The following is an 18,958-nucleotide window of genomic DNA, read 5'->3' as shown; positions in this document are numbered from 1 at the left end:
GAGCGCAAACATCGTCATATCCTTGAGTCAGCCCGTGCCCTTCGCTTTCAAGCCCATCTCCCTTTGCGTTTTTGGGCAGAATGTGTTCTCACCGCTGTACATTTGATTAATCGTTTGCCCACACCACTTCTTTCCCAACAAACTCCTTTTGAACGCCTTTATGGCAAGATCCCTTCCTATTCCCATCTTAAGGTTTTCGGGTGTCTTGCCTATGCTACTGATGTGCATGTCCCTCATAAGTTCGCTCCTAGAGCCAAACGTTGTGTTTTCCTTGGTTACCCGGTCGGTCAAAAAGCCTACAAGCTCTATGACCTTACCACTCATAAATTTTTCACTAGTCGTGACATTGTTTTTCATGAAACTATTTTTCCCTATGCGTCCCTTCCATCCATTCCAACACCTCTAGCCCCCGTCCTTCCTCATTTTGTGTCTGACCCTCCTATTTCTAACTCATTCCCTACGACCTCCACAGCACCATTAGAACCGGTCCATCCCGTCCCTCCCTTAGCAATGACCCAACCCGATTCTCCTTCTGCGTCTCCGCATCCAGCCACCTCCACTTTTGATCAACCCATTCCTATCAGCGTCGTTCAGCCCCCTCCCGTCCCTCCATTAGAAATGACCCAGCCAGCTTCTCCTTCTGCGTCTCCGCATCCAGCCACCTCCACTTTTGATCAACCCATTCCTGCCAGCGTCGTTCCGCCCCCTCCCGTACCAGTTTTACGACGTTCTCAACGACATCACAGTCCTCCACGTGCTTTACGTGATTATGTTTGCAACCAAGTAACGTCTCCCAAACCGTCGCCGTCTTCTTCGTCTGGTTCCACCAAAGGTACAAGGTATCCTCTTTGTAACTTTCTCTCTTACCATCGTTACTCACCACAGCATCATTCTTTTGTTGCTACTATTAGTCAGGATGTTGAGCCCAGCTCTTATACCGAAGCAGCTTCCCATTCACACTGGCAGGACGCCATGCAATCTGAATTGGCAGCTTTAGAGGCCAATCACACTTGGTCCCTCACTCCTCTCCCTCATGGCAAGAAACCCATTGGATGTCGCTGGGTTTATAAAATCAAACGTCACTCAGATGGCACCATAGAGCGTTATAAAGCTCGTTTGGTGGCCAAGGGTTACACACAGTTGGAAGGTATCGATTATCATGACACTTTTTCTCCCACTGCTAAAATGATTACTATTCGTTGTTTATTGGCTCTGGCAGCTGCTCAGGATTGGTCCCTTCACCAATTAGATGTCAACAATGCTTTCCTTCATGGTGATCTCCATGAAGAAATTTATATGTCTCCACCTCCTGGTCTTCAGCGACAGGGGGAGAACTTGGTGTGTCGCCTCAACAAGTCGTTGTATGGTTTAAAGCAAGCTTCTCGTCAATGGTTTGCCAAGTTCTCAACAGCTGTTCAAGCTGCCGGATATGTTCAGTCCAAAGCGGACTACTCGTTATTCACATGTCGGAATGGAAAGTCCTTTACCGCTCTGTTGATATATGTTGACGATATTCTTATTACGGGTAATGATCTCAAGGCTATATCCACTCTTAAGCAATTTTTGCATAGTCGTTTCCGAATTAAAGATTTGGGGGATTTGAAATATTTTCTGGGCATTGAAGTCTCTCGATCAAAGAAAGGTATTTCTATTTCACAACGGAAATACACTTTGGAAATTTTGAAGGATGGTGGAATTTTGGGTGCTAAACCTGTGAACTTTCCCATGGAGCAAAACATAAAGCTCTCTGATACAGGTGAATTGCTTAGAGATCCATCTCAATATAGGCGACTTGTGGGACGCCTAATTTATTTAACTATTACTCGGCCTGATATCATGTATTCGGTACATGTATTAAGCCGATTCATGCATGCACCACGTAGACCACATATGGAAGCTGCCTTGCGTGTGTTGCGTTATTTGAAAAGTGCTCCAGGACAGGGTTTGTTTTTCTCTTCTCAAAATGATTTATCTCTACGAGCTTTTTGTGACTCGGATTGGGCTGGTTGTCCAATGACTCGTAGATCCACTACAGGTTATTGTGTTTTTTTAGGATCTTCACTTGTTTCTTGGCGAACAAAGAGGCAGAAAACAGTGTCACTCTCTTCAGCAGAAGCCGAATATAGAGCCATGACAGGTACATGCTGTGAGTTGTCTTGGTTACGTTCATTATTGAAGGATTTACGAATATTGCATCTGAAACCGGCATTGCTACATTGTGATAACAAAGCAGCCTTACATATAGCAGCCAATCCCGTTTTCCATGAGAGAACCAGGCATATAGAAATGGACTGCCACTTTATTCGGGACAAAATACAGGATGGTTCGGTTGTAACCAAGTTTGTTACTTCGGCAAATCAGCTTGCGGATGTATTCACTAAACCGTTGGGAAAGGAACCCTTTTCTACCATGATTCGCAAGTTGGGAGTTCTCGACATTCACTCTCCAACTTGAGGGGGAGTGTTAAGAAGGTCAATGATTTCCTAATGTTCACAGGATGGATCTGGAAACAAATATGTAATTATGTGCTGTAGAATATTTCTTTTCCTATTGTAATTTAGATTCCTAGAATAGCTTAGCATCATTATAGGAAATCTCTTGTATAAAGTTACACCCTCTGACTCAATGAAAATTATTCAGGCAAATATCTTTCTTCCCTATTTTACACACACACACTACCAATGTGTCATAGGGAAGTCGAATATGAAACCACTGGTCTGCAAGTCAATACCATTTTTCACTGGATTAGACCATGTTTGACATATTAAAATATAATTTGTTTGCTAGGAGAGAGGACGCATTACATATAAGGAGTCAAATATATTTTTCCATTCAATATTACGAGAAAAACAAAATTTCATGCTAATTACGCAGTCAACTCCTTATGTAAATTGTTTCATCAAATTCCCGAATTAGCTAAAATCAAATTATATAAAAGTTCTCTATTTTTGCCAACATGAATTGGAAATACCCATATATGTATAATTGTTGGAGGCCTAGAAGCTCTCTACTTTCATTTGAAATTAGATATATATATATACGCTGCAGAAATAATCTAGATTACTTTGTTGAAACTATAGAAAGTACATGCATTTCTTTCTCTTATCTTTAGAACTCATTTTGATTTGACTGCCTTAGGTTAAAGATTCATGTAGTTGGTAAAAATCTATCTTGTGAAGTCAAGGTCTTTTAGTAATAAAAAAGAAGGCGTAAAAGTAGATTTCACAAATGTGAAAACCCTTTTTTTAATTTTATTTGGATGAAAAAAGCATACCTAATATGCATGACTACAAGTTTATTATTACAACCCCTAGCTGTCGTTGATAGAAAAGTCCAAGTCCTTTGCTTTCACATAAATTAATAATATGGCGCTATCATAAATTTGAGTAAAATGTTTTGATTAATTGCAGTGGGGGAACGTATAAAATAATATGTGGATATGTCACATGAGATATTCAAATATTTGCATATAAAATAATGCAAGATGATCATGATAGGTGTACAATGATTGATTCTTTCTTGACTGCGAAACCACCTCCATGGAATTATGTCCCTCAAAATATCGTCCCACTCAATCTTTGTTTTCCACACATTGTCCCATATGATTGATTCTTTCTTGGCTAGCCTCAGGCACCAAGTAGTTAAGGTGTCACTTCTCATACTTCAAATTTCTTATACCATCCACTTTTTATGGAGAACTCAACATTATAGTTTGTAATTTAGACCGTTTATTTTTTAAGTCTTAATAAAAAATTATTCGTGCAGAAGGCACAAACACGAACAAAATCTAAAAAAATTAAAAAGAAATGGATCGACATTGTATATCTTTGTTTTGTGAACTTGTGATCTAGCTAGTCTTGGTTTTGATAATGATCTTCGAATTTAAATTAAAATGCCAAGTAAAAAACTACATGATTGGTCTTCAAATTTGGATTAATATGTCAAGGACAATTACATGATAGAGCAGTTGCTTGGTTCTGGATATTCACAAACCACTCCATAATACATTGAAGGACACTGCGGAGCACAATAGCTGGCTGATGATATGCATTGAACTGGTGGAGTTAGCTTTTCCTCTTTCTTATCAGCTTTAGCTTCCTTCGCTTCTTCAACTTTGACAATGGTGGCGGAGCGAAGCTTCTTCCTTAACAATCTGGTCAAGCAAACAGAATCAACCCCATCTCCAATCACCTCAATGTGATCTTTGTCTGCTCCTTCGATGGACACTTTGCTCACACCTGCTTTATATATAATCATTCCATTAATACTAATCAACTGACCTAATTAGTGATGAAAGAGTTGAAAGAAATTTTGATTGATTTGTTCATATCGATGGATGCATACCGTGTGCAGCTGCTGCAATCTTCAAAGCCTTGGTTCTGCATTTGTCACAGTGCATTGGCACCTTCACCAATATCTTCTGCTGCATTGTAGAAACAAAAAACACATAGTTTCTCAGCTCTTTTAGGAAACACTAATTAATTTGTTCTTTTCACTTGCATTAAAAAAAACATGTAACTTGCAAAAAATGTGAAGTAGTACATATACATATGTGTTTAAGAACAAATCAAAATAAAATGGTTACCTTCATGTTGAAGATGACTCGTATGTGTGAGATGGAAGAGCTCTAATGTTTTGGTAAATTGGAAACTCTATGATTTTATGTGAATTAGTGTACTATGCTTTTGGCATAGCATCTTATATAGAAAAAAAAAAAAACCTACGTCCTAGAGGCTAGAACATTATAATTAATTAGCTCCTGTTGACTTGTAAGTCCTTATACAGAGGTAGGTGACTATTTTATACAAGGTTTTTAATGTGTTTGAAAAGACGCGGTTTTGCAGAATCAGTCATGCTAGTTGTATTTCAAAATGAGTTTTTCTATTTAAATCACGCACATCTCATATTCTAAGTTCATTTCAACTTGTAGTTCAAATTTAAACAATTTCTATTAAAACCCTACTATCTTCCCAAACTACCCTTAAATAGCCACCCAGCAGGAAAAAAAGAAGAAGAAAAAAAAACTTATCAACTTCACACCCCACACCCCACACCTCACACCCCACTATCTTGATCACCACTCTAAGTTCACATCAACCTCACATTACTTAAAGAGATAAAAACATTGTTGTCAACTATTCTTTATATATATATATTGGTCTTTATAAAAACATATTATGATCAAACAATATACTATTAGTCAATGATGTCATATGCAATGTGTTCTTCAGTTTTTATTATAGAGAAATGATGTATTGATAACAAAAAATAATAAAACTTAAGAGCTTAATTGACGACCCAAGAAATAATCTCACATTACATACCTCAATTGACGACCCACAAGCCACTATTTGCATATTGTATTTAGGGTTTGTGAAGAGAAGATGAGAATTTAGTAGGTTTTTTGGATTGAAAGAGAAAAGCAGTTTGGCAATATGGTGTAGAAGAGTTTGTGCTTTTCTAAAACTTAATATGAAGAGTGGTGGTATGTGTGGGTGTGTGTATAGATATACTAGGGTTAAGTATTAAGTTGGATGACCTTTTTTTTTTCCTTTTTTTTTTTTGGTCTTTTTATGCAATAATAAAACTTAAAAGCTTAATGATTTAAGTCTTGGAATGAACAAAGAAAAGTACGGGGTTTAAATAGAAAAACTCTTCAAAACCCTCTCTATCTAAGCTTGCTATTTGCAAATAAAAAATTGTACATTCTTAGTCTTAAGACAACCAGAATACTTTGCTTGCGTATCACTTTATTTATTTATTCCTTTTTATGGTACGGAATTCATATTAATCGGAGGTTCTAATTACTAGTGGTGGACTTAACAAATTTTTTTTTTGTTTCTACTAACGCTGGATGGTTTTGACGTACTCAAATGATAAATTAGTCTTAATACCCAGAATCGGACACTAAAGAGATATAACAAGTACCAGATGAATTTCAAGAATCCAATATATTTTGACCAACATTGGACCACTGAGAAGTTATCCACATGCCTTACACTCTGTAGCACGCCACCTATAATTAATCCACACTTGATCCATCCACCTAAACCTAAATGAAATTATTTAAGGGCCGTTTGGTATCTCATTTATAAAAAAAATAATTAAAAAATAATGATTTATTTTGAAAATATAAGTTTTTAAATACTAATTTTAAGATTTAAAAACATGTTTGGTATTGAACTCCAAACTATTTTTAAGATCTTAAACAAATTAGAATTAAAATCAGAAACCCTAGATTTCCAAATTGAAAATAACATAAGTATGTATGAGTGGTTTGATTTTTATTGCTGTTATTTTTGCATCCCAGCTTGGCTCAAAGCCTTATATGAAAGCTTTGGCAAGTTGGCAGACTTTGATGACTGGTTCATGGCAGGGTCCCACGTTTTATCAATGGATTCAACGGTTGTGATTCTTTCCTCAATTCCCCCTAATGAGGGAGGCTTTTCAAGTAATTTACAATTTAATCCCGAAAATTAACGACTATAGACTATGACAAATGTATTATGCGTAATCGAAAACAAATGTATTTTGTAGTATGTTGTTCTGTTAGTTTAGAAACTCTTAATCGTGTTATGAATGCAGCTACGGTTTAGGTTGATTTATTTTAATCCTAGGGTTAGGCGTGTGTATGTTTGTACTCTCTCTATTATTCATCCATACAATTTTATTATATTAATCAGTTTTCTAATTACTAGTGGACTTAAACTTAATATTGGGTTTTTATGTAACCAATTGTCTTAATTCAACATTCCCAGGTCTGTATATTGGGTTAGGCGTGTGTATATTTGTACTCTCTCTATTATTCTATCATTCGTGCGAGTATGGATCCCGGGCCTGTACATTTAGGGATTGTGCATTTTAGTGTAATCATTATAATTGGTCCAAGAATTACAATTAATTAATTTAAATCCATAACTAATGGCAGTACACATATATGAAGAACAAAAAAAAAAAAAAAACACAGGCACAAACAAAATTTTAAACAAGAGAAAGAAATCAAAATTATAAACCCTATTTTGGTTGTGATCGATCTAAGATATCAATATATGGATCTTGAAGCTAAATATAATTGCTGTGAAAAGTGTTTACATGATAGAGCATTGGACTGGTTCTGGATATTCATGAACCAGTCATAGTACATTGGAGGACAATATTGAACACAGCCTGAGGAGGGGTTGGCTTTTTCTCTTTCTTATCTGCTTTAGCTTCTTTCACTTCTTCAACTTTGACAATGGCCTTGGTTCGGCATTTGTCACAGTGCATTGGCACACTCACTACTATCTTTTGCTGCACATAAAATTTGTACAAAATTATGTGTGAGCAATGATCATCTTATATATTCAATGTCACTTGCATAAAAAGGGAAAGTATGTGCCTATGTACAATAAAATGCAGAGAATTTAAGTATGAAATGGAAGCATTAAATTTTATAGGCTTTTAAGTTTTTTGGGATGGAAAATTCTATATGAAAGTAGAACTATCGATCACTATGTTATATACTTATTTTATAGGAGCCAGCTTCGTCCTACAATATTATTAGCTCTTGTTGTCTTGTAATTTTAAGTCCACATACACCTGCACGGTTTGGTAGACTTTGTAATGACAATGGTACATATTCATTTATTATCATTATTGTAAACCAATTACCAACAGTCATGTTTTTTGTTTTGTTTTGTTTTTTTTCCAGGTTGTATGGCATGAATTAGGCCAATTAGTTAGGGTAGCAAACTCTTCTCCTTGCACCCAAATTCGATCTCCATTTTCAAATTACAATAGTTTAGACTATCGATTATATAAACACAATTACCAAATTAATGTATATTTATTGTTGGTGAGTCCTCATCTAGTTAGGATTTTGGTTCCTTATTAAATTAGGATTTTGATTACTTACCTATTTATTTAGTTATATTGTAGTTAATATTTATTTCCTATTGTAATTTAAAATTATAACTTATTGTATTTAGGGTTACCGCATCTTTCTACTTATTTATAAATACCTTCATATCTGAGATATAGTACTCACCAATTTCTAACTAGTGAACCTCCGATACAACTAAATAGTGGAAGAAATTCGTTTATTTATGGAGGAGCTGAAGGATGAGGAGCTGAAGGATCGCCCTGGTCCGTCGTATAAGTCAAAGAAAGTCCTTTATTTATGTTTCGGCGAGTATTTTCCGGGCACTTGGGTTTATTACTCTATTCACGCCTTTAATTTGGAGAAAAATTGTCATATACTTCCATTGGCAGAATCCATTGAAGTGGCTAAAACAATAAGGTATGTTCCCGTAATTATGGGTTCTGGTTTCTACGGCTCCATGATCATTTTGGCAGGCGGCATTAGACCGGGATTCGATGGATTAGCCAATTTCATACCACGTCCGTGTAGCGAAGTTTATGCGTTTGACACTGCGATTATGAATTCACATCTACCCGTTATGATACAGCGCCATGGTCTCCTTCAACACGGGAAGACTAATCCCCTCGTGGTAGAGCACAAGGACAATTTATATGTTCTCTCCCTGTTAACAGGTGAGGGGTTCGAGATGTTCGACCCAAAATATGACACATGGGTGACTTTGCCCGAGCCCCCATTTTTCCACAGACGCTACCTTGGACGCCACACCAATTGTGTTGTTGTAGGCAGTAATATCTTTGTGTCATGTTTGTCTAGTATCTACTGCTTTGACATGGCTGACACCAGCCAAATATGGAAAGAGCACTCTTTTACCAACTGCACTGCATTGCCTCACACATTAGATGAGAAAAGTTTAGCGCTGGAAATGAGTGACGGGGATTGGCTGATTTTTACATGTTTCCCAGAATTTGGTTATGACCCTGATGAAATCAAAGACAACCCTTGCTGCGACGAGTACGAGTGCAACAACTCTAATGTGGATGATTATCCTCCTTATCGTCATCAGCATGAGCCTGATCGTCATTATGAGTGGCGTGGTACATCTTTGCCTGCCTATATCATGTCAAAGGACTTTACATCACTCACACCTATTCAACCTCTGTGCTTGCCTGATGATCTGTTACCTACTGAACCAGGCTGTGAAAGGTTGCGTGATCTGTATACGGCTAAACTCCGTGAAGTAGATTATAGGATCCTCCATCTAGGAGGTCAAGAGATATGTCTGGTATTGTCTATCGACACTGGATTTGAGCCCAACGGCAAAGTTTTGAGGAAGATGCCGATTTTTGAGGAAGATACCATCAATACAATAGAAAAACACTGAGAGTGAACCCTGTTAGTGATAAGTTAACAGAAGTTAATGTGATAGGAACATGTACAACATAGACCGCCAAATGTACCTATAACCGAAGGAAGACTAGTTAAAGATAAATAAGGGCATGTACGATGATGAGGCATAGCTATCAACATCCCTAAGAAAAGGACAATCACTCATTAGAGCAACTGTGAGACACCTATTCACGTGAATAGTGATTGCCTGCAGTGTTTCTTGAGGCATTTATTTTTGTTTTATTCACAACTTTTACCTCAATAATTAATTTGGATAATATTTTGGATAAGATTTTCCCAATACTATTCATCTCATAATCGGATAAAATTTTCAATTTCAAATTTCAGATAAATTTAAAAAAAGGCTGGTATTTATAGAAAAAATTCATTCTGCAAAAAATCTGCGATGTAGGCAAAATCAAATAGATCTCTAGATAATGATCCACTGTCAATCACTCTTGGTCTTCACCTCTTAAGTTCTTTTCAATATAATTGGAATTTAGATCGCTATTTTCTGTTCACAAATACTATGACCGTCCCCCACAGTGCATTTCTATCATCTGTGCTATGTCAACAAACTCAAAATAAGAAGTCACCTTCAGAGTTGAGACTTTTATAACGATGCTTCATCTTAGACTCCGCGCAAATTTTATACAGAGATCACATGCCACAAGTAAGGAGTAAAATGCACTCATCAAACCTAGATAATTATTTATGCATTTCGTAGCTCCTCTATACCAACTGTAACAACTTCATGAACTTCAATTCCTTGTGGTCCCACACTCCCCTTGTGAAGTATTTCCGATGAAACCTTTCCTTGAGGCTTATCATTATCATATGTACTCATAAAAACTGCCTGGTGTCCCATCCAGCCTAAAATACTGTTGCACTAGATTAGCTAGACTCTGTATGACCTTATAAAGCCTTTCAAGAACTTCAGGTGTTGCGCCATAACACGAAAACCTAAAGTCATTATGCTACTTCCCTTCCCTACATGAAAAATCACGTAATGCTCTCCTAAACTGCAATCTCAAAATCCAACATTAGGCTCTCAATATAATCTTAACAAAATTCAAGAGCACATTTTCTACTGATTTACGACAATTGACAGGTGCCCTCATACAACAATTGTCAAGAGCATGTTTAAACAAATTGAAACCCCTATATTATCTAGCGTTTCAATCAAAATTCAAAATTGAAAAATTGAAAAAGCTATGAACTATTGAATACTAAAATCTACAATGAATGAACAGAGGCAACAGACCTTGACGACAAGGGGTGAGAGAGAATGCGTTTGGATGCTGGAGAGCGAGAACTGAAAAGTCGGCCTAGGCGGGTGGCTAGGCGGCTAGGCGGGGGCTAGGCGGGCACTAGGCGGCTAGGCAGGCGCTAGGCGGCTAGGCGGTGGCTAGGCTGCTAGGCGGTGGCTCGGCTGGTAGGGTCTTTTTTCGGTGCCGAACCCGGAGGACGAAGCGGTGACTGGGAGAGAAAGTTCCGTCCTCTGCGAGTGCAAGCTTCGTGTTCGTTCGAATATATTTAAAGAGTATAGCCGATCGGCTGTACTTTCAAAATATTCGAATGTAATTAGAAAGTATAGCCGTACGGCATCATTTATGCTTTGTCCAGGGCACGTGCAGCATCTGCTATGAGAGCTCTTGCCTTTAAACTCAAGGAAGGATGCAAAATGCAGAGTTCTGAACAAAAAAGTCCCGCGAATTTCCAGATGCAGGTGCATTGAAGAGTGAGGTTAACAACGTGGAAGAGGTGTGCAGAAAAATAGGGGCTTCGATGAGAAGCCTCAGAATCAAAATCACGTTTTGTACAAGAACTCATTGTTTAATGATGTTGAGAAAGGTATTCTATGTTTACTTGAATTTTTTTTTTAACAAATTGATTGTGTAACATACAAACATAGCTTTAAATTACATATTACATATATAAATGCACTTACCCCTGGCAATTGTGGCTTCTTGTTTTCGTGTTTGTTTAGCTGTGGAGTTTTATTTTAGGCTTTGTTCATACACAAAACTGAAGCAATTTTCTTTAAAACTTTATAGCATCTCCAGAGCTGGAAGATCAGATTGATCATCTTTCGGGGGATGTAGGCTTTGAACTTATGGAAGAACCTGAGGAGGTTTTTGAAGAGTTAAATACTCATCAAGTGCAAAATATGTTATGATAGGATGTATTGCATGATGCTGAGAAAGTGGCAATAAAATTACTTGCAGCCAGGTTAGAACTTCCATAACTTCAGAGAACTGCTTGGTGTAGTGCTGCTAGAATGTCTAAGGCAGGAATTCTTCTGAGGTACATGATTTTGCCAAGATACCTTTGGATAGCAGTTTGAGGGATTGGGCATATGTATTCCTGGAGTTAAGATGCTATAGAAGTTTCAAAATAAGGATGTTTGCCTGTGAATGAAGAAGAAAAAAAATTGTTTAAGAAGCTCTTTCTCTTTGTAGGGCTTTCACAGCAGTTGAACTGAGAAAGAAACTACATGGAAATAACTTTAAACTCTAGATACCGTTGAGGCAGTGATAAATGACTTCATTAGCAGGTACATCTAGTCCTGAGAATGTCTTGTGTTGAGAGTGCTCATCAGCCAATTATCTGGAAATAACCATGTTTGAAAACTCCACATGCTTGAGTAATTATTCCACAATAAGCTTAGAAACTGGTTCTACATGCAATGCAAGTTGTAAGACGGATTCAGTTACTACTCAAAAGATGTACAAGAAAAATGGATTACAGAGATCTGGAAGTATTATTTACAATTCTATAAAAAAAATTGTGGTCCTAAACTTAAAAGTCTGGTAGACCGTAGTGAATTAGTTTTGCTGACTAACAATCATGTCAATGGTTATTGTCAATTTTCATATCTCATTAGCAAGAGGCTGAAACTTTTCAATTGTAACACCGCAGGGGATTTCTCAGCACCCGGATATACCTTCCCATTCTTTTCTTGTTCTAGATGGTCTTCCTTAAGTTGGGGACCATACTATTTTTCAGTATAATAGAAATTTGTTAGATTGAAATGTTGAAGGACTGAGATTGTCATGTTAATCCTTGTTTTTCCACGGTGCAGCCTGATTTAAGAAAGAGTAGCTGTGTTGATATTACACTAGGTAGTCAGCTCTTGTTGGAGTCTTTATTTGTTTTAAAAATCTGATCTAGAGCAATAAAGAAGAATGAAACAAGTCAAGATAATGAAATGTCTGTTTTTATGTAATGAAGCATTGTTGTTGGATCAGGCACTTTTCAGCAAGGGAGTGAGTAAACTTGATGCTGAGAATGCAATTAAATTGGTTTTTGAGGAGGGAGAATCAGATAATGATCAGAAGTTAGTTCATGGCCTGTCAAAGCTCTCAATGGATAATTTACTTGTTCAGCAGTGGCTTCGAGGTCAAGAAGTGCCTAAAGAGACAAGGAAATCAAGGATTGTCCGTTGGCTTCAGTATCGTGGATTCAGCTGGGATGTTATTGGCTTTCTATTAAAGAAGTTAGAATCTCAGTACCCACCCTAGTCCATAACCATCAACTGAAATGTTGTGTAGTATGGACAGGGTTTGGGTCTATAATGTCACTTGCTGCTGTGGCTAGAAAATTACTCACTTTAGCCCTTACCAGTACTGGACATAATGTTGCGTTAACCTACCATGCCACCACCTAGTTTAGGTGGGGCGAAGTCTACTTTAATGACAACATAGCTAGAAGACGAGCAAGAAGTGGCACTATTTGGCTGTTTTTGATAGGAAACACCATTTATGGCTGAATATTGAAACTATTTTGTATTCATGTATTGTTTATATTTACCTCAATGAAATTTTGTTGTTTGTGTTGCTGTATTTGAAAATAATTACCTCTAATCAACCTGCGGATAGTAAGATCACATGCTCCACTTTTCATGTGTTTGTTTGTATTGTCCATACTCACTGTAAGAACCGTTAGATTTGCTTCGATATTTTAGGGTGTTTTTGGACCTCTTAAGAAAGTACTTAAACTTAGATATCTGCAATATGCTCATAAAGTGAATGCAAATGCATGTGCAGCTGTAATGTTATGGAACAGTTTACTTGTTTTTTGTATTACAGGTATAAATAATGGTCCTGCTTTTGTACATGTGCTTTCTGATAATGAGAGATGAAAGTCTTCTAATCCAATATTAGTATTTCTTTGCCGGAAAGTCTTGCTCAGATAAGCACAGGGACATGTGAGCATTGCTGGAAAGAACAGATGTCATGGAATGGAATCTCATTGTTTTAACACTTCTACTACATACCCTGCATTTACTCTCACTCCTCCGGAAGACAGTTAAGCCATCACATATTCCCCCAGAGACCATTCTTTCTTAGTGGGGAGGCATTGATTATTTCAATCTACAAGAACTACATATAATTAAAATCTAAATTTACACTAAAATTCTTCCTCTATATTCTTCCTTGTTCTATGGGATTTTGATTCTCCCAAGATAATATGCACAGTGGATGAAAGTTCATAACTTCTCGTTGCATTGAATCTTCAGAGAAAGCTATGGAGCAATTAGAAGAGCCTTGTGAAACTGCTTTCCTAGCAGGAGGGGATGCCAAAATTGATTGCAACCCTCCTCCCTTTAACAATTCTGGTTCTCCCCTTGCAGTCTCAACATGTCGAATTTCTGTAAGCATTGCTACAACATCTTTCATCATTGGGCGATCATCAGCACGAGTACTGACACAAAGGAATACCACAGCTAGTGTTTGCAGCATTTCGTGCATTGTAGGATTAGCTCTTCCCCTAAGCTTCTGATCAAGGATGTCGACCAGATCTCGTTTCCTTGCCAAGTGCTCACGAATCCATTGAACTAAATGTGCACCTCCTGGCAAAGTTGGGTCTAATGGATGCCTCCCTGTTAATACCTCTAAACCACACCAAAAATGTAGACATCACTTTTCTCAGTGATACGCTACATTGATGCATGCTCTGTAGTCACACAAAAAAGAAAACATGAAACAAAGTTAGGAACTAACTAAATTTAGTGATTTTAGAAGAAAAATATGGTAAGAAAATTAGGAACTAAAATTATGAAAAGAAAGATTAGATGGAGCCATGTATCCATAAGAACCAGTTAATTGAGGCCTTTGGCTTGTTTTAGAAAAGTCATCATCACCAATGCTATTCACAATCCCAGCTAATCCAAAGTCAGCAAGATAAGGCTCATAGCCAGGACCCAACAACATGTTCATGGCTTTGACATCACCATGCAAAATAGCAGGCACACAGTCGTGGTGCAAGTAGGCAAGCACCTGAGCCACGCCTAAGACAACATCATATCTAGCCTCCCAGTCTGCTCCTCCCTTACCAGCACCATGTAGCACTGAGCTCAAGCTTCCACTGGGAGGGTAGAACAGAAGTTTCAGGCGTCGGTTCAAACCCCAACCCAAGAGCATGATTGTAATAACCTCAAAATTAGGGATTTTGTTGTTATTAATGTTTCGAAAAATCATATGGGATGGATAATAATATTGGGCAATTTTTGAAGTTGGTTTGGTGTGGAAATAATGGAGTTAAGTGAGTTTAATCTTAAATTAGGACTAAAATGCCCTATGTTTAAAGTTTATGATTTTTCAAAGGATGTTCAAGAAATTGAAATGAGAAACATATAATTTTAGGATCGAAAAATAGAGCTCGATCTCACGAACGCGTGGGCACGAACAGTTTGTGAATTGGAGTTGTAACAAAGGAGAAATTTGAGGTTGAAAATGTTGGATCTATTTGAAGGGTAAAATATGAACAGTAGCCAAAAATAGGAATTCTATAAATAAGGGATTACTGTGAAAATTTCAGAATTTCGAAAAAAAATTGAAAACTGCAAGACAGCCTAGGCCCGGATTGCGACCCGAACTGTCGTATGATCTCCCACAAGATATATATTGTCCACATTTCCTTTGATAATGACCCAATTATTCCCTTTGCTCTCATATTGATGGTTGATTTGCAATATACTACCTGCCACACGACTAAACAAAATTACAGAAACTTATAGCAAAAGGCACCATGAATGTATACTCCAATGGTGCTAGGTTCGGATGGCCCATCCGAATGATATGTAAACTAAGAAACATGATTGAGCATTGTGAAGTGTAAGGCATTTCCACTCGGTAGAAGTTGAAAATTCTCAGTTCCATAAACAAACATTGCTTTTATGGATCTGAAACATTCTAGGTAGGATAAAGTACTAAGCTGAGAATTTAACAGGTTACAAAATATGAGAGAAACCGACGAACGGCAGGACCAACAACCAACTCATACACAGAGAATCAATTTCATCTTCATGCTATACTGCTGCACCTGAAAACAATTCAAAAGAAACTCAACCAATAGTCCCGAAAGAGACCCAAAAAAAAGGGATTTGTAAACAGTATCAAATGTTCCAAGACTAGTAAAGTAAATTAACTAAGCAGTACATAGCAACATTTGCCCTACATGATATCAAAATTGTTAACCCAAACCCTTTTTTTTCTTCTCTTATTTGGATAAAATATGATCCTCATTTTATTCAATGCCACAGGTCCTCAAACATGTGTTCTTTGGTGGTTGATTTGATTCTCATTTAAAAGCCTTGCCACAACATAACAACTACTCAAGAACATGAAGTTTGCCACAATTGTTGGTAGAAAGATAGGGAGTGATATCCAGGCTCATACTAAAAACAGCCCCTAATTATTTATGTCCACGAAAACATTAACATGAAAAATGAAACGAATATCTAAAAGCATGCTATGGTCTTATAGTCGTTAATTTTAGATTCACCAAATAATAGGTTTTTAGTTGTATTATGATCGGCTTTGATAGCACATGTAATATTTAATAAGCATATACAACCAAAAGACACTAACCTCAGTCTCTAGCATCATCCTCACCAACATCCTCTTACTCAATCAAATCTAAACATGTGATGATAGAAGAACTCAAAATTAATGGTCATAATCTAAATAGTTGGGCATTTCAATGATACGAGTAAACAAAATTAAATAAACTTACAGGAAAAAAGCACCGTGAATGTATATTCCGGTGGTGCTAGGTTCAAATGACTCATCGCCATAATATCTAAGAGCATCTCCAACCGATGTGTCAAACGTGCCACATAGACATTTAACAGTTATAAATAACATCTCACATCACTCCAACCGATGTGTCAAAGTTGATGTGGAATGAAGGCTGGAGGTTGAGATGTTATTTTTGACATCCCAAAAGCAAGATGTCAAATGAATATTTTATTAATTTTTCTTTTCTATTCTTTTTAATTAAAAATGAATCAACAATAAAATGTAATAAAATAATAATTTAATTTGGCATATCGGGTGGAGTGTAAAGTTGTGTAAGATGTCAAATTGCCACATCAGCCATCAAATTTAAATTTAACGTTCGGTATTTGACATCTCCCTTGGAGATGCTCTAAGGCATCTCTCCTCGTTAGAAATTCAAATCCAAAAACTCATAATGTCGCCATGCCATCTTTTTGTCTTGCTTTGTTTCCTTTGTCAAGTTAACAAATAACATCTTAGCACAGTAAACAAGTTGGCTGGACCGTTCCCCAAATTGAATTGAATTCTTTAATCCACCATAATTTTCACCAATTCCCAAGACAATACCTACATTATTTTCAACCCAGTTTTGCCAATCACACTAAACTTATCCCAAATCCAATCATGAAATTGGAATTCAAGACATTTGTTCCCCTGATCAAGCCAATCATATTTATGTTGAGGGAAAGCCTCCATTGATTCTACCAATACATGTTGGTGTTAGAACTAATTTTCACTTTTATCCTCCACTGGCTCTTTGTCAAACTTTGGACCATAATAAAGATAATTATCTATTTGGAAGGATGCAAATTTTCCACATGCATTATGAATACCGATGATACCTTTTTTCTAAGTAAGCACCATTGTACGTCACATTGCACAACCTTCTCTCTCTGCCGATGAATAAACTAAATTGTGGAAAATAAGTTCAAGGCCCTCTTCCATGGAATCCATGTCTTCACCATCATAAGAATATTGATCATATATATAGGAGGTGAAGTCCAATCACAATCAACTTCATTATTAGGGTTAATCGTTTTATTAGTCTCTAAATTTAGACCTGAGTAGCATTTGAGTACCTCAATTTCTAAAATGGTTCTCGTAGTCCTTTAACTTTAGTTTCGTTAGGACAAATGGTCTTGCCGTCAATTTTGTTAACTTTTTTGATAAGTGCAGGGGCAAAATGGTATTTTTGTATCAAAATTGATTAAAATATGAATAAAAAAATTTAAAACTAAAAAATTACTCCCCCCAAACTTTATTTATTATTTGTTGGTTTTTTATGTGATTTTCTTTTATTGTTATTTTAAAGATATGATTTTTTATTCATTTTTTTTATTTTAATATAAAAATATCATTTTGCCCCTGCATTTAATAGAAAAAGTTAACAAAATTAACGGCAAGACCATTTGTCCAAACGAAACTAAAGTTAAAGGACCACGGGAACCATTTTGGAAATTGAAGTACTCAAATACAAATCGAGTCAAAATTTAAGGACTAATAAAACGATTAACCTCATTATTATTATCAAGCTCACTTTTTAATATAAAAGGCGACAAATATTGGTTTACCTCGAAATCTGGATTTTCTTTGTTCTCAATTGGCTTTTCCACCTTAAAATTTGATTCTTCGGTGTACTTGAACACAAAAGCGTCTGTACAAGCCCCGGCCACTTCAAGCCAATTATGAAATATTGGTGTACTCATCCGCCAGAGACTACTAGGGAAGACGAACCACTTTTCTTTTTTGGATAAGATTTAGGCGCAAAAAGCTATTTTGCATTCAAGATATGTACTCCTATCCCGAAAGAAATGCACATAGTTTAAGCGTGTTCCACCCAAGAAAACGTGGTATGATATTCATGAAAGAAGAGTTCCGCTGTGTGATGTCCCAGTGTTCCATAATTGACACTTGCAAGTTGCAACTCTGCAACATACACAGTTTCAAATTGTTCTCATGATGTGAATACCTGCGTTTTGATGCACGATGCTTCATAAGAGCTTCATGGTGTTCAATTTGCAAGGCAAGTTCCTCAATTTGTCTACGAAGTGCTTGAAGTTCTTCATCTCTCTCACCTTTTAAATTCTCAATCAAACGGTAATTAGCTTTTCCCCTATCTCTTCTTGCAGCCATTGGCACGATAGATCGAAAGCCACCCAAGAGCGTTAGTAAAGCTATGATACCAAATGATGCGGGGAAACATGTGACTAGAGATTATACAAGAAACATCAAGGAGCACAACTAAAAACAAAGATCCCGGCTCTATATTGTCATTATCAATATCAACGTAATCAAAGTTTGCCTCATTCTTCCATAAACCCAACTAATTATACTCCCACTACATGAATACCCTAGGCTTCCAATTGCACGAACCATATGTGTAAATGAATCATAAACCTTCTTGAAATATGAAAAGTCTTTTGAACTTGTCCCATTATGCACTGCACCAAGCATGCATGAAAGAGTCACAATACCAGTCATGGATTCTAATTCAGGAGAACACAAAAATTGAGAAAATAAAATTCTCTTACGAAACAGATGAGCAAGTTGTCAAATTATCTATCGGTCCATTAATTAAGTGGAATCATGTTTAAATATATGTTCTTAATTTAGAATTGGACAACATAACATGTTGAGAAATCAGTCC

The 18,958-nt window shown here is 36.8% G+C and overlaps 2 protein-coding genes and 2 pseudogenes across 3 annotated transcripts; 1 reads left to right on the top strand and 3 right to left on the bottom strand.

The window, feature by feature from the left end:
- Positions 1–3,915: 3,915 nt before the first annotated feature.
- On the bottom strand, positions 3,916–4,646 carry LOC148921326 (heavy metal-associated isoprenylated plant protein 47-like). 2 transcript variants are annotated; one of them, XM_089042160.1, is made up of 3 exons: positions 4,586–4,646; positions 4,345–4,423; positions 3,916–4,238 (listed from the first exon to the last, which is right to left on the bottom strand). In XM_089042160.1, exons 1-3 carry the CDS (start codon positions 4,589–4,591, stop codon positions 3,952–3,954), a joined length of 372 nt encoding a protein of 123 aa, XP_088898286.1. In that variant the 5' UTR covers positions 4,592–4,646; the 3' UTR covers positions 3,916–3,951. The 2 variants fall into 2 exon arrangements, with proteins under 2 accessions (XP_088898286.1, XP_088898288.1); XM_089042162.1 differs by lacking the exon at positions 4,586–4,646 and having other exon boundaries at positions 4,345–4,429.
- A 2,442-nt stretch (positions 4,647–7,088) lies between these two features.
- On the bottom strand, positions 7,089–8,006 carry LOC148921325 (uncharacterized; annotated as a pseudogene).
- A 160-nt stretch (positions 8,007–8,166) lies between these two features.
- On the top strand, positions 8,167–9,294 carry LOC148921324 (uncharacterized). The gene has a single exon (XM_089044003.1). The coding sequence runs from the start codon at positions 8,295–8,297 to the stop codon at positions 9,240–9,242; it is 948 nt and encodes a 315-aa protein (XP_088900129.1). The 5' UTR covers positions 8,167–8,294; the 3' UTR covers positions 9,243–9,294.
- A 4,155-nt stretch (positions 9,295–13,449) lies between these two features.
- On the bottom strand, positions 13,450–14,673 carry LOC148921323 (leucine-rich repeat receptor-like serine/threonine-protein kinase RGI4; annotated as a pseudogene).
- Between the last annotated feature and the right edge of the window lie 4,285 nt (positions 14,674–18,958).

This window comes from Prunus mume, linkage group LG1 (genome assembly GCF_029339155.1).
Source record: "Prunus mume cultivar Tortuosa linkage group LG1, ASM2933915v1, whole genome shotgun sequence".
NCBI classification, from domain to species: domain Eukaryota; kingdom Viridiplantae; phylum Streptophyta; class Magnoliopsida; order Rosales; family Rosaceae; genus Prunus; species Prunus mume.
This window is presented reverse-complemented; position numbering and strand designations above follow the sequence as displayed.